This window comes from Carcharhinus amblyrhynchos, chromosome 12 (genome assembly GCF_965287045.1).
Source record: "Carcharhinus amblyrhynchos chromosome 12, sCarAmb.v2.hapA, whole genome shotgun sequence".
In the NCBI taxonomy this organism is placed as follows: Eukaryota; Metazoa; Chordata; class Chondrichthyes; order Carcharhiniformes; family Carcharhinidae; genus Carcharhinus; species Carcharhinus amblyrhynchos.
The window spans coordinates 14818319-14834815 of NC_137335.1; the positions used below are offsets into that span (position 1 = coordinate 14818319).

The 16497-nt window shown below is 48.5% G+C and overlaps 1 protein-coding gene across 8 annotated transcripts in view; it reads left to right on the forward strand.

Moving 5' to 3' along the window:
- Window positions 1–16497, forward strand: part of syne1b (spectrin repeat containing, nuclear envelope 1b) — a 415064-nt gene that overhangs the window by 347207 nt on the left and 51360 nt on the right. For 7 of the 8 annotated variants that reach the window (XM_080200097.1, XM_080200090.1, XM_080200089.1 and 4 more), the window contains 3 exons: window positions 11661–11823; window positions 13498–13685; window positions 14809–14959. In XM_080200097.1, the coding sequence (XP_080056223.1) occupies window positions 11661–11823; window positions 13498–13685; window positions 14809–14959 (502 nt within the window). Of the gene's footprint in view, window positions 1–939; window positions 1079–11660; window positions 11824–13497; window positions 13686–14808; window positions 14960–16497 lie in introns of those variants that run through there. The other variant, XM_080200096.1, reaches the window with a different exon arrangement.

A 16497-nucleotide genomic window follows, 5' to 3' on the forward strand; every position in this document is an offset into this window, starting at 1 on the left:
GCTCACATACGTGCACACAATCTCACACACAAACTCACACACACACACTCTCACACACACATTTACACATGCATACGCACTTACTCGCATACTCGCGCAAACAGACATACTAACACACATGCACAAGCATGCATGCACACATGCATGCGCACCCATACACACACACACATTCTCTCACGCATGCGCACACAGATGTATACTCAACATGCACACTCACACGCATGCCCACACGCACACTTAACACACACGTGCACAGGCACTCTCGTACACATGCACACTCTCATTCATACTCTCTCACACTCACTCACACACACAGACACACACACACACACACACACACACACACACACAAAAGTTGAGAGTTGTACAGTTCATGGAGTCTCCGGCTAAAACGTAGTGGCAGAAATAAGTGACTTGTTGGACAGAGGTGATAGTGAGAGTGCAGTGAAGACTGGGAGAGACTGTGCTTTATCACGAGCCTGTGTGAGGAGGAAAGTGCTTCAGTGGGGTAGGGGGGGAGAGAGAGAGAGAGACAGCTGCTTGCTTCGAGCTTGCTGGCTTCCACACATCCCAGTGGAGAGACGTCATCGTTTAGGAATACTTTCAGAGCTGTTTGTCTGAGTCTGCTTGCAGCAAGGCCTCAGAGAAAGTCTCCCCCATTGAAGCAGCTCTGCTCCCTTCAGCCCGGGGTGTGGGGAGCTGGGGAACTGGCTGCGCCCGTGCTGAGATTGAGTGTCCCGTCCCCTCGGCTGGCCGGGTGCCCCAGGAATGTGAGGCGCGAGCAACACATGCCGATGAGTGTAAGTTTTTATTTAGAAACCTGAACACTTGCTGCTCCCATTGTGCCAGTTGTCAGGGCCAGCTCTTAATAACGTCTGCTGAGAGTGACGATTGGCAGATGATTTGTTGAGCTGCTGTGTCAGGGTCTGTGTGCCCTGCACTCGCGATCTTCGGGGATTTTATTGAGGGGGGGGGTGGTCTCCTGTCTCCTTGTTGCTGCGGTCGCCTTGGTAGGAGCAATGGCCGAATGCTGTGATGCAGACCCTGAGCTCCCCGAGTGTCACTGTGATGTTAACAGGCAGGTCAATTCTTTTCAGTCGCTTTCTGCTCCTGCATGCTTGGGTAGAGAACGCCTCCCCCTCCCCACCCCACTCCTGCCTTTTGACTCTGGCTTCCTGCCTTCCAGCCACCAGGGTAGTGTTAATTTGCCGCTGTCCCTTCACCTTGTCCTTGTAAATTCTGATGGCACATCCTTGCCACGCTTCCCCACTCTGACAATAGCAGCATCCGGTTCCCCAGTAAACCCCAGCGAGCCAGCTGTCTGCACACTGAGTTACTGTCACTTGGATGGCACAGTGGTTAGCAGGGCTGCCTCACAGCGCCAGGGACTTCCAACCTCGGGTCACCGTCTGTGCGGAGTCTGCACTGTGTCTGCGCGGGTTTCCTCCCACAGTCCGAAAGACGTGCAGATTAGGGTGCATTGGCTATGCTAAGTTCTCCCTCAGTGTACCCGAACAGTGTGGCCCCCAGGGGATTTTCACAGTAACTTCATTGCAGTGTTAATGTAAGCCGGCTTGTGACATGGATAAATAAACTTTAAAACTTCATTCCTGGAGGAAATACTTTGCGAGGTGGAGGGAGATGGAATGTGGGCTAATCCCTGATCGCAGGACAGAGCAACCCTCCGCTCAGGACACACCTCCAGCGGCTCTTTACTGATACCATCTGAATGGCAACTTTCACTGCAATTACCCAGGTTAAAGTTGGGATTAACAGTTTAACCTTCGGGCTAGCTTGAGTGAAATAAAGGCCCAGATTTTTTTTCTCTGGCAAGCTTGGTTAGACTTTAACCCACGCTCTCCATCTCAGAAATCATTTCATTTCATTTGATTTATTATAGTCACATGCGTTAGTATACAATGAAAAGTATTGTTTCTTGCACCCTATACAGACAAAGCATACCGTTCATGGAAAAGGAAAGGAGAGGGTGCAGAATGTAGTGTTACAGTCATAGCTAGGGTGTAGAGAAAGATCAGCTTAATGCGAGGTAGGTCCATTCAAAAGTCTGACAGCAGCAGGGAAGAAGCTGTTCTTGAGTCGGTTGGTACGTGACCTCAGATTTTTGTATCTTTTTCCCAACGGAAGCTGATGGAAGAGAGAATGTCCGGGATGCGTGGGGTCCTTAATTATGCTGGCTGCTTTTCCAAGGCAGTGGGATGTGTAGATGGAATCAGTGGATGGGAGGCTGGTTTGCCTGATGGACTGGGTTTCGTTCACAGCCCTTTGTAGTTTCTTGAGGTCTTGGACAGAGCAGGAGCCATACCAAACTGTGATACAACCAGAAAGAATGCTTTCTCTGGTGCATCTGTAAATGTTGGTGGGAGTTGTAACTGACATGTCAAATTTCTTTAGTCTTCTCAGAAAGTAGAGGTGTTAGTGAGCCTTCTTAACTATAGTGTTGGCATGGGGGGGACCAGGACAGGTTGTTGGTGATCTGGACACCTGAAAACTCAAAGCTCTCGACCATTTCTATTGATGTAGACAGGGACATGTACCCCACTATGCTCCCTGAAGTCGATCACTATCTCCTTTATTTTGTTGACATTGTATTTTTGTCACACCAGTTCACCATCCTACAGTGCGGGAAAAGGCCATTCAGCCTGCACTGACAACAATCCCATCCACACCCTATCCCCATAACGCCACATGTTTATCCTGCTAGTCCTCTTGCTATTAAGGGCAATTTAGCATGGCCAATCCACCTAACCCACACATCCCTGGAGTGTGAGAGGAAACCAGACCACCCGGGGGAAACCCACACAGACACAGGAGAGAACATGCAAACTCCACACAAACAGTGACCCAAGCCAGGAATCGAACGCAGGTCTCTGGTGCTGTGAGGCAGCGGTGCTAACCACTATGCCATCGTGCCGCCCATGCCTTGCTCTGTAAATTGTTGACAGTGTGAGCTGCCGATGAGGGCAACAGGGGGATTTGGGACATGAATTTCAGGGCAAAGAATCCATTTGCACAACCAATGAGAATTTATGAATTGAGAAGTAGACAGAGGAAATGCTGAGAAGGAGGAGGAATTAGAATGGGTGAATGTATTGTTCATTCTTGTACAACAAAAGCAATAAGGAGAGAGAAGGGGAGATTAGATTGAGAGGGGAAGGAAAGGAAAGCAAGAAAAATGTTGTCAAAATTTGAGTGGGACAGTGGCACAATAGCTAGCACTGCTGCGTCACGGTACCAGGGACCTGGGTTCATTTCCCAGCTTGGGTCACTGTCTGTGCAAAGTCTGCATGTTCTCCCTGTGTCTGCATGGGTTTCCTCCCACACTCCAAAGATGTGCAGGTTAAGTTAATTGGCCATGATAAATTGAGCCTCAATGCCAGGGAGATTAGTAGGGTAAATACATGAGTTTATGGGAATAGGTTCTGGGTGGGATTGTGGTCGCTGCAGACTCGATGGGCCAAATGGCCTCCTTCTGCACTGTAGGGATTCTGTGAAAATCGTCATTGTTTAAAGTCTCCAACAACAATTCACAACCTGAAGGAATGTGACTTCACCCTTTTTATTGTTCGCTTTGAACAATAAGATGTTGATTGTTATTCATTAGTTATTATCATCTCGTTAGATGGTTACTTAGAACGTTTAGAACGGATTTGAGGAGGAACTTCTTCACTCAAAGGGTGGTGAATCTCTGGAATTCTCTGCCCGTTGAAGTGGTGGAGGCTACCTCGCTCAATGTATTTAAGTCACAGGTAGATAGGTTTTTGGTAGGCAAGGGAATTAAGGGTTATGGGGAGAAAGAGAGAAAGTGGAACTGAGCCACTTCAGATCAGCCATGATCTTATTGAATGGCGGGGCAGGCTCGAAGGGCTAGATGGCCTACTCCTGCTCCTATTTCTTATGTTCTTATTAATTAGCGGGCTTAACTTTCAGTGGCAAGTTTAGTGGACAAATAATGTGAAAATGTGGCAATTTTGTGGAAAGCACTGGGGGAGGCCAGTGACGAGAGTCTATTTTCGCAAAGAAACATCACGCATCCTCCAACAACTTGCGCCGCTTCGTATTTCATTGGGTATCCATTCCTTGTCATACATTGGAGGAAAATTTGCATATTAGTAGCAAGGGGCTGGAATTCACTGACCTCGCCCGTGGCTGGGGTTTTCCAGTCCCGCTGCAGTAAATGAAGAGTTGGCTGAGCGCCAAATTCCCTGTCCTCATTGGCAGCAGCGGTGGGGCGTGAAGAGCTGGAGAATTCCGGCCAGGAAGTTTCGTTCACAAAACAACACTTCATCCGCAAACTCTTCAGATTTCGATGCAAAAATTTTTGGGGGAACAGAAAATGACCCTTCATTCATTTTAAGATGAGCTTGAATACACGCACAATTAAATGCTCCGAGTTCTAAAGGTGTTTTCACCCAGGCAGCTACATTCAAAGCAATAGAATAGAACGCCTGCAGTGCAGAAGGAGGCCATTTGGCCAATTGAGCCTGCACCAACAACAATCCCAACCAAGCCCCATTTCCCATAACCCCAAGCATTTGCCCTGCTAACCCTCTGGGCACTAAGGGGCAATTTAGCTTGGCCAAATCAATCTAACCTGCGCGTCTTTGGACACTAAGGGGCAATTCAGCCTGGCCAATCCACCTAACCTGCACATCTTTGGAGACTGAAAATGAAACAGTTGGTAGAGCAACAGGAGTGTGAGGGATATAGAATCTCACAAGGACTTGATTAAAAGACAAGTCTGGCAGCTTTGGAATGCTAGATTAGTTGAAACTTAACCGCCTTAGCCCTGACATTCTGCCACTATGTTCCCAAGTGCCGTCAGTGTTCTGCTTGACGATCTGAAGCAGATGTTGCTTAGTGCATACACTGTGCTATTCATTCATTCCCTTACGCTCGCTTTGTTGCAATTTCCCTTGAGGCTTTTATCCTCATTCTTGTAGGCTTACCGATTTAAAATCAAACAAAGTGTCCAGCAAATGCAGGACCCTTTACTTTCCAAGGGTCATAAATATAAAAGAGTCTCTTGTAAGTCCTTGAGGAACGACAGAAGAAGTTTCTACACCCACAGAGTGATGAGATTGTGAAACCCCCTACCATCAGTGGCCAATCCATCTAAGTTGCACATCTTTGGACCCCATGGGACAATTTAGCATGGCCAATCCTCCTAACCCACACATCTTTGGACAACAAGGGGCAACGTAGCATGGCCAATCCACTTAACCCACACATCTTTGGAGTAAGAGAGGAAACCAGAGCACCCGAAGGAAACACACGCAGACACGGGGAGAATGTGCAGACTCCACACAGATAGCACCCGAGGCTGGAATTGAACCTGGGTTCCTGGCTCTGTGAGGCAGCAATGCTAACCATTGTGCCACCCTGCCACCTTATATAGAGACTTGATTGGAGCATGAATGCCAGCCTAAACCAGTTGGGCTGAATGGCCTGTGCCTGTGCAGTCTGTGGGATGAAGGATGACTTGGTTCCACTCTGGCTCGGTGGGTTCTCAGGGAGAGTACGGTGGATTTTCTGGCTGCGCTCCCCCTCCCCCCACCCCACTCACCAAGGACTGAAAATCCCTCTCGTGTCCCGCCCGCTACGATTCCCGTGGCTGTGGGGAGGGGAAAATTACCCCCGATGAGTCCAACACACGTTCTGTAGATTCTGCCACATGAAGGGGCGGTGGTGTCGGAAAGGGTCGGACAGATGGATTGTTTGGAGGTTTGTGCATTCCCCCCCAACTCCCCAACTTCACCTTCGCACATTCCTGGTGAAGTCTGTCAACGTGGCCAGTGCCATGCCGAGGGAGCCATGTTGGTCGGTGACCACGAGTCTTCCAATGAATCCGCAGGGAGGTTTGACCCTTTCGGAGATGTTTTGGGGACAATCCTAAAGCTCGTCCGCCATCCTCCTGGGAGCCTCCGGCTGAAACTGGGTCTTGACTGGATCATTTTTTAAATTCATTCGTGGGACATGGGCCAGCATTTATTGCCCATCCCTAGTTGCCCTCGGAGGGCAGTTGAGGGTCAACCACGTTGCTGTGGCTCTGGAGTCACATGTAGGTCAGACCAGATAAGGCTGGCAGATTTCCTTCCCTAAAGGGACATCAGTGAACCGGATGGGTTTTTCTGACAATCGACAATGGTTTCATGGCCATCAGTTGATTCCTAATTCCAGATTTTTTATTTACTGAATTCAAATTCCACCATCCACTACAATGGGTGGTATGGTGGCAGAGTGATTAGCACTGCTGTTTCACCCTGGTTCGATTCCTGGCTTGGGTCACTGTTTGTGTGGAGCTTGTACGTCCTCCCCATGTCTGCATGGGTTTCCTCCAGGTGCTCTGGTTTCATTTCACAGTCCAAAGATGTACTGGTTAGGTGAATTGGCCATGCTAAATTCTACCTCAGCGTACCCGGACTGTGGCGACTAGGGGATTTTCACAGTAACTTCACTGCAGTGTTAATGTGAGCCTTCTTGTGACTAATAAATAAACTTTAAAAAAATCTGCTGTGGCGGGATTCGAACCCAGGTCCCCAAAACATTAGCTGATTTTCTGGATTAGTAGTCTAGCCATAACACCACTAGGCCATCCCTCCCCCTTTGAGAGCCTACTGTCAGGCACACCCATGACATATGGAGTGGGGGTTAGTGCCTGGAAACTGTCTACGGTAACTTCTGTCGAAATCTGTGCAACATAAGACAAGGGTATGCAAAGTTGAACCTTCTTGAAAGCCCTGTTACAAGACATGACTTAACTGAACTTGTTCATTAATTATGGCTTTTTGAAATACTGCTGCTCTCGACACTCATTCTTTTGAACTATTAGCTTCAGTCGTTAATGTGTGTTGAGAGATGAACTTAAAAATCTTGAATTCATTACCATTTGGGTGGTAGCTTTTTGTTAGATGTTAGATAGCTTGCAGAAGTTGAATTGATCATAGAATCCCTACAGCGCTGGAGGAGGCCATTCGGCCCATCATGTCTGCACCGACCACAATCCCACCCACAGGCCCTCACCTTGTAACCCCATCATTTACCCCAGTACTAAGGGGCAATTTAGCATGGCCAATCCGCCTAACCTGCACATCTTCCAAATGTGAAGCACAAGGAAACTGGAGCACCTGGAGGAAACTCGCACAGGCTCAGGGAGAATTCCATACAGACAGTAACTACGAGGCTGGGATTGAACCTGGGTCCCGAGTGCTGTGAGGCAGCAGTGCTAACCACTATGCCACCATGCCGCCCCAAACCTACGAAAGCTGGATTCTATTCTGAATATTCTCCATCTTGCCTTCTGTTGCTCATGTTCACATAGAATTTACATCAAATTTACAGGCCCCAACATGCAAAACCAGCTCTGCACCTGTCTGTACACCTGACACCAGGCTTCATCAGCACAGGCGTTAGGTAACACGTACTGGCCACATTGGAAATAAAGAAAAGAAAGCACTTCCATTTCTATAGCACCTCAGGATGTAAACAAGTGATTTACAGGCAATCTCGTACTCTTTGAAGTATACAGATTATTGCAGTGAAGAAAGCACGTTAACCCATTTGTACACAGTAGTCACATTCTTACAAACGGCACGATGGAACAGTGCTGCTGCCTCACAGCACCAGGGACCCAGGTTGGATTCCCAGCCTCGGGTCACTGTCTGTGTGGAGCTTGTATGTTCTTCCTGTGTCTGTGTGGGTTCCTCCGGGTGCTTCAGTTTCATCCCGCAGTCCAAAGATGTGCAGGTTAAGTGGATTGGCCATTCTAAATTGCTGCTTAGTGTCAGGGGGATTACATGGGCGTCAGGGCGTAAATACATGGGGTCACAGGGATAGGGCCTGGGTGGGATTGTTATTGGTGCAGATTCGATGGGCCGAATGGCTTCCTTCTGTACGGTAGGATTCTATGAAACAGCAATGTGATGACGACCAGATAATCCATTTTTGTGTTTGGTTAAGGGTTAAATATTGACTATAGAATCATAGAATCCCTACGTTGCCGAAAGAAGCCATTTGGCCCATCGAGTCTGCACCGATTCTCCGAAAGAGCATCCCAACCAGGCCCTCCCTTCCACCCTATCCCTGTAAACTCGCACATTTACTATGGCCAATCCACCTAACCTACACATCCTTTGGCACTAAGGGGCAATTTAGCACGGCCAAGTAATGTCTTGAAATCCTTTTCATTCTTCTGGGAGAGCTTTGATTTCTTATTTAATCAAAAACCAGCACTTCCTTTGCCACCACAATCCCCGAATGTTGGTCTGGTTTTTATGCCAAATCCTCTGGAGTGAGACTATCCACTCACACTGACTCAGAGGATGGAGGTGCTATCACTAAACCAGTGTAAAAACAGGAAAGGCTGGAAATGCCTGGCAGGTCAGGTTGCTGAGAGAAACCACTTCAGTGAACTTCCATCCTCTGAAGCTATGGCTGACACAAGGTTGGAGTGTAATGGAGCACCCTCCACTTTGCCTGGATGGGTGCAGCTTCAACAGCACTCATGGAGCTCAGCACTGTTCCAGGATAAAGCAGCCCGCTTAATAGTTACCCCTTCCACAAATATTCACTCCTTCCACCACTGATGCACATTGGCAGCTGCGTGTATCATCTACAAGATGCACTGCAGGATCTCACCAAGGTTTCTTAGGCAGCACCTTCCAAATCAATGGCCACCACTGTCTAGAAGGACAAGGGCAACAGATACCTGGGAACACCACTCTACCTGGAGATTCCCTCTAAGACATCACCATTCTGACTTGGAAATGTATCCGCCACTGTCACTGGTCAAAGTCCTGAAATTTCCTCCCTAACAGCACTGTGGATGTGCCTACGCATCAGAGAGTGCAGTGGGTGCAAGAAGGGAGCTCACCACCACTTTCTCCAGGGGCAAAGAGGGGTGGGCAGTAAGAACAAAGAACAAAAAAATTACAGCACAGGCGCTTCGGCCTTCCAAGCCTGCACTGACCATGCTGCCTGACTGAATCAAAACCACCTACCCTTCTGGGGACCATATCCCTCTACTCCCATCCTATTCATGTATTTGTCATGATGCCCCTTAAAAGTCACTATCGTATCTGCTTCCACCACTAAAAGTGCTGGCCTAGCAAGTGACCCCATAAATTAATTTTTAAAAGAATTTGTGGTAAATATAGCTGGGAATTTTCCAAGCATCGTTGTGACTTTGGAAGAATCTGGAGATGGAGGCAAAATAAAAGGCCTTAAACTCAGTTGGAAGAGCATTCGTTTCCAATATGGCAGAGGTTGTATATGGGAATGGAGCTGTTTGCATTGATGAGTGGAAATACAAGGAGATTTCACTTCTACAAGCGAGCCTTTCATTAGGCAGCTTTTTAACAGTTGGGGTTGTGGGAGTTCTTCAGTTAGGAGGCATTCTTCGAGAACAGTGAGAGCTGTAACCAATGCAACGTTAAAAAGCGTAAGGCCATCAGAACAGGCACATATTCATTCCGAATCCACCACTCAAGTTTGGCAGTGCTGATGAGTCATGTGAATGGCGCAGTTCTCTCTCCTGTGAATTAACGAGTAAAATTTTGAATTGTTTAAGGAGGTTAAAATGTCCCCTGAGATGAGCCTTCCCCAGGTCGGTAGAATTAGAATCATAAACCTTCCAGATCAGAGAGGACAAAGAACAGTACAGCACAGGAACAGGCACTTCGGCCATCCAAGCCTGTGCTGATCGTGATGCTGTAACTATATTAAAAAATACCTTCTGCCCTTACTCAGTGCGTATCCCTCTATTCCCTCCCTATTTATGTACTCACCCAGATGCCTCTTAAATGTTGCTAATGTGTTTGCTTCCACCACCTCCTTTGGCAGCGCTTTCCAGGCACCCACCACTCTCTGGGTGATAAACTTCCCCCGTACATCTCTCTTAAACTTTCCCCCTCTCACCGTGAACCTGTGCCCCCTTGTAATTGACACCCTGGGAAAAAGCCTCTGACTATCATTCCTGTCTATACCTCTCATCATTTTGTAAACCTCTTTCAGGTCTCCCCTCAACCTCCGCCTTTCCAGTGAAAACAATCCTAGTTTATTCAACCTCTCCTCATCATCAACGCTCTCGAGACCAGGGGCCATTTGGCCCATTTTGCCTGTGCTAGCTCTTTGAAGCTGTTCCTCAATTAGCCCCACATTCCTGCTCTATCCCCGTGGACCTGTTCTTTGACCTGGGTCAGGCTGGGAGTTGTTGTGAGTGAACTCTAGGTCAGAGTCCATCCATTCCACATGATCGTTACAACCTCAGAGATTCCTATTGGTGAAAAAATGTTAAACTAGCTGGCCTTTTGCAGAGTTAGACACTGCCAAATAATTGACCCGCCAACTTAAAAATAAGTTGTAATATTCCAAGTTATGCTTTGAGTTTCTGTTTGCGTGCAGTTTCCCCCAGGGCTGTGTTTGTGTTAACCGCTAAATTAACTGGATTCACCGGTCTCCTTGCCAAATGCAATTTGCCATTTTTGTAACGAGTGAGAATCTCTCCATCCGTCTTACTCTGTCTGTTCCTCTCTCCCTTTATCTCTCTTTTCCTCCTTCACTTCATCTCTTAGGTGATTTGAACAGCTGGACTTGTTTCTGTGACATTCCAGGAATGTGGTTCCCAGTGCAATGTGCTGTAATACAGTGTGGTTCCAGTGCAATGTACTGTAATACAGTGCAGTTCCCAGTGCAATGTGCTGTAATACAGTGTGGTTCCAGTGCAATGTGTTGTAATACAGTGTGGTTCCCAGTGCAGTGTGCTACAATACAGTATGATTTCCAGTGCAGTATGCTACAATACAGTGTGGTTTCCAGTGCAGTATGCTACAATACAGTGTGGTTTCCAGTGCAGTGTGCTACAATACAGTGTGGTTCCCAGTGAAGTGTGCTACAATACAGTATGGTTCCCAGTGCAGTGTGCTACAATACAGTGTGTTTCCCAGTGCCGTGTGCTACAATACAGTGTGATTGCCAGTGCAGTGTGCTGCAGTGCAGTGCAGTTTCAACTGCACTGTGCAACAATACAGTGTGGTTCCCAGTGCAGTGTGCTACAATACAGTGTGGTTCCCAGTGCAGTGCACTGTGTTACAGTGTGGTTTCCAGTGCAATATGCTACAATACAGTGTGGTTTCCAGTGCAGTGTACTACAATACAGTTTGGTTTCCAGTGCAGTGCACTGTGTTACAGTGTGGTTCCCAGTGCAGTGCACTGTGATACAGTGTGGTTTCCAGTGCAGTGTGCTACAATACAGTGTGGTTTCCAGTGCAGCGCACTGTGTTACAGTGTAGTTCCTAGTGCAGTGCGCTACAATACAGTGTGGTCTCCAGTGCAGTGTACTGTGTTACAGTGTGGTTCCCAGTGCAGTGAGATACAATACAGTGTGGTTCCCAGTGCAGTGTGCTACAATACAGTGTGGTTCCCAGTGCCGTTTGCTACAATACAGTGTGATTGCCAGTGCAGTGTGCTATAATACAGTGCAGTTCCCAATGCAGTGTGCTACAATACAGTGTGGTTCCCAGTGCAGTGTGCTACAATACAGTGTGTTTTGACTCTTTCCAGGTCAGATACTTTGTTTCTGAGACTCTGTGCCCAGGACTGGAGTTTATTTTCTCTGAATCTTGATGCCTTCTCTCCCAATGCAGAGTGAAGAAGCTGAAGGAGACACTGGTTGCCGTACAGCAGCTGGACAAGAATATGAGCAGCTTGCGATCCTGGCTTGCCCAGATTGAAACCGAGCTATCCAAACCCATTGTGTACGACTCCTGCGACTCCCATGAAATTCAACAGAAACTTACGGAGCAACAGGTAGGCAGACATGCACCGCTCGCTGCTCTGCCGAACACTTTCTGTTTAATTTAACCTTGGGATGTAGGTGTCACTGGCAAGGCCGGCACTTACTGCCCACCCAAAAACAAAAACTGCTGAAAAATCTCAGCAGATCTGACAGCATCTGTGGAGAGAGAACAGAGACAATGTTTCGAGTCTGGCTGATTCTAGCCTGCTCTGATAGCCGCAGTATTTATATGGCTGGTCCAATTCAGTTTCTGGTCAATGGTTACCCCCAGAATGTTGATAAGACCATAAAATATAGCAGCAGAATTAGGCCACTCGGCCCATCAAGTCTACTCTGCCTTCAGTCATGGCTGATATGATTCTCACCCCATTCTCCTGCCTTCTCCCTGTAACCCCTGATCCCCTTATTGATAAGAACCTATCTATCACTGTCTTAAAGGCACTCAATGACTCAGCCTTCACAGCCCTTTGTGGCAATGAGTTCCACATATTCACCACCCTCTGGCCGAAGAAATTCATAGAATCATAGAACGGCGCAGAAAGAGGCCATTCAGCCCGTCGGGTATGTACCAACCACAATCCCACCCAGACTCTATTCCCGTAACTCCAAATATTTACCCCGCTAATTCCCTGACACTAAGGGGCAATTTTAACATGGCCAATCAACCTGCACATCTTTGGACTGTGGGAAGAAACTGGAGCACCTGGAGGAAACCCACACAGACATGGGGAGAATGTGCAAACTCCACATAGACAGTGACCCAAGACCTGAATTGAAGCCTTGCCTCTGGCGCTGTGAGTCAGCAGCACTAACCATTGTGCTACCGTTCCAGCCATTCCTCCTCATCTCAGTTTTAAAGGAGTGTCCCTTCGCTCTGAGGTTGTGCCCTTGAGTTCTAGTCTCCCCCACTAGTGGAAATATCCCCTCCATGTCCACTCTATCCGGGCCTCTCAGTATTCTGTAAGTTTCAATTAGATCCCCCCTCGTCCTGCTAAACTCCATCGAATATAGACCCAGACTCCTCAACTGCTCCTCATATGACAAACCTTTCATTCCTGGGATCATTCTTGTGAACCTTCTCTGGATCCCCTCCAAGGCCAGCACATCCTTCCTTAGGTACGGGGTCCAAAGCTGCTCACAATATTCCAAATGGGGTCTGACCAGATAGTAGGGTGTTCAGCAATGATAAAGCCATTGAATGTCAAGGGGCAATTCTGTCTTCATAGAATCCCTACAGTGCAGAAGGAGGCCATTCAGCCCATCAAGCCTGCACAGACCACAATCCCACCCAGGCCATATTCCCGTAAACACACATATTTGTGCTGCTAATCCCCCTGATACTAGGGTCAATTTAGCATGGCCAATCAACCTAACCCACACATCTTTGGAGTGTGGGAGGAAACCGGAGCACCCACAGACGCAGGGAGAATGTGCAAACTCCACAGACAGTGACCCAAGGTCAGGAATTGAACCTGGGTCCATGGTGCTGGGAGGCAGCAGTGCTAACCACAGTGCCACCATGCCATCCCTTGTTGGAGATGGTCATTGGCAGGCACTTGCCAAGTGTCAGCCTAAGATTTCTGAAGATTTCTGTGTGAAACATTTATAATTCCTCTGGGACAGTTGGCAGGTGAAATCTGCTGTCCTTCCGTGTTACACTAAACTGGGTGACTTTGTTCTTGCAGGAGCTGCAGCGGGACATTGAGAAGCACAGCACAGGCGTAGCCTCGGTCCTCAACCTGTGTGAAGTCCTGCTCCACGACTGCGATGCCTGCGCCACGGAAACGGAGTGCGACTCTATCCAGCAGGCAACCCGCAACCTGGATCGCAGGTGGAGGAACATCTGTGCCATGTCCATGGAGAGGAGGCTGAAGTAAGAATCCTTGCTCCGTGCCAGCGGGAGGTGTTGCAAAGTGTCGAAGATTTCAAAAGCGGGCAAACAACCCTGGGAAGAGTTGCTTTAGGGAAATAAATCGCTCCAAAGGGTAGACCTATAACCATGAGAAATACTATGGTGGCACAGTAGTTAGCATTGCTGCCTCACAGCATCCGGGACCCGGGTTCAATTCCCGGTTTGGAAGGTGTGGAGTTTGCACATTCTCCCCGTGTCTGTGTGGGTTTCCTCCCACAGTCCAAATATGTGCGGGTTTGGTTGATTGACCATGCTAAATTGCCCCTTGTCAGGGGGACTAGCAGGGTAAATATGTGGGTTTACAAGGATGTGGCCTGGGTGGGATTGTGGTCAGTGCAGACTCGATGGGCCGAATGACCTCCTTCTGCACTGTAGGGATTCTATGATGATGATGATATCTTCTCCATTAGCAGGACCATCCAGTTCTACCTCTGGAGTGGTGGCACAGTGGTTAGCTCTGCTACCTCAGCGCCAGGGACCCGGATTCAACTCTGGCCCCAGGTCATTGACTGTGTGGAGTGTGCATATTCATAGAATTCTGACATTACAGAAGGAAGCCATTCGGCCTATTGAATCTGCACCAACTTCCCGACAAAGCATCTTACCCAGGCCTGATCCCTATAGCCCCATGTACTTACCCCGTTAATCCCTCTCACCTACACATCTTGGGACACTAAGGGTGAATGGCCAACCGCACATCTTTGGAGTGTGGGAGGAAACCGGAGCACCCGGAGGAAACCCACACAGACACGGTGAGAACGTGCAAACTCCACACAGACAGCGACCTAAGCTGGGAATCGAACCTGGGACCCTGGCGCTGTGAGGCAGCAGTGCTAACCACTGTGCCACCACCATGCCAGAGGTGGAATTGGATTGTCCTGGTAATGGAAAAGAGATCACATTTTTCACCTTTCATTGAATTTGCAACGTGAAAGCTGGCCATTCAGCCCATCGGGTTTCTGTTGGTGTTTATGCTTCACAAGATCATCCTCTCCCCTGCCACCTCCCTCACCTCACCCTATCAACATCTCCAGAATTTCACTGCCTCTTCATTTCCACTAATGCCTTTGTTTTTCTTCCTTAGGATTGAGGAGACCTGGAGGTTGTGGCAGAAGTTTCTGGATGACTACTCTCGATTTGAGGACTGGCTTGAAACATCTGAACGGACGGCGGCAGTGCCTAACTCCTCGGAGGTCCTCTACACCGTCGCCAAAGAGGAACTGAAGAAATTTGAGGTGCTTTAGTAAGAAGAGCAGAGCAGTTGGTGCTGAGTGTCCTCAGAGTCACATTGGCTTAAAGTGCCCACTGTTTCCCGCATCTTCTGGCCAGCGTTTTGTACAGAGCAGCCGTGCACTGTTCCTGGCCGCGATAAGAACATAAGAAATAGGAGCAGGAGTCGGCCATCTAGCCCTTCGAGCCTGACCCGCCATTCAATAAGATCATGGCTGATCTGTCGTGGCTCAGTTCCACATTCCCGCCCTCTCCCTATAACCCTTAATCCCCTCGCTTATCAAAAACCCATCAACCCGCGTCTTAAAAATATTTAGTGAGGCAGCCTCCACCACTTCAACGGGCAGAGAATTCCAGAGATTCACCACCCTTTGAGTGAAGAAGTTCCTCCTCAACTCCGTTCCAAACCGTCCCCCCCCCCCTTTACCTTGAGGCTGTGCCCCCTAGTCCGACTGTCCTTTCTGAGCGGGAAGAGTCTCTCCACCTCTATCCTATCCATCCCATTCATCATCTTATACGTCTCAATGAGATCTCCCCTCATTCTTCTAAACTCTAACAAGTACAAGCCTAGTTTATTCAGCCTCTCCTCATAGCTCAACCCCCTCAACTCCGGTATCAGCCTAGTAAACCTCCTCTGCACTCCCTCCAAGGCCAAGATATCCTTGCGTAAGTACAGCGCCCAAAACTGCACACAGTACTCCAGCTGCGGCCTCACCAATGCCCTATACAGCTGCAGCAAGACCTCCCTACTTTTATATTCAATCCCCCTCGCGATGAAGGCCAGCATCCCATTCACCTTCCTGACCACCTGCTGCACCTGCAGGCTGGGTTTTTGCGACTCATGCACAAGGACCCCGAGGTCCCTCTGCACCGTCGCCTGCTGCAGTTTTTCGCCACGTAAGTAATAGTCCTTCCTACCATTATTCCTACCAAAGTGGACCACCTCGCACTTGCCAACATTAAATTCCATTTGCCATTTCCTGGCCCATTCGCCCAGCCTATCTAGATCCTTCTGCAGACTCTCCACACCCTCCGCACAATTTGCCGTTCCACCAATCTTGGTGTCATCAGCAAATTTCGACACCCTACACTCGGTTCCCTCCTCCAGATCATCTATATAAATGGTAAATAGCTGAGGCCCCAGCGCCAACCCCTGGGGCACTCCACTAGTCACCAACCGCCAATCCGAATAGCACCCATTAACCCCCACTCTCTGCCTCCTAATTGACAACCAATCCTCTATCCACGCTAACACCCTACCCCCAACTCCATGCCCCCTTACCTTCTGCAATAACCTCTTGTGAGGTACCTTGTCAAACGTCTTCTGAAAATCCAGAAAGACCACATCCACCGGCTCTCCTCTATCCACCACCCTAGACACATCCTCATAGAACTCCAATAAATTTGTCAGACACGACTTCCCCTTAACGAAACCGTGCTGCGTCTGCTCTATCAAGCAATTCCCCTCAAGATGCCTCGCTATTTCCTCCTTGATGACGGATTCTAACATTTTACCTACGACAGACGTTAAACTAACCGGCCT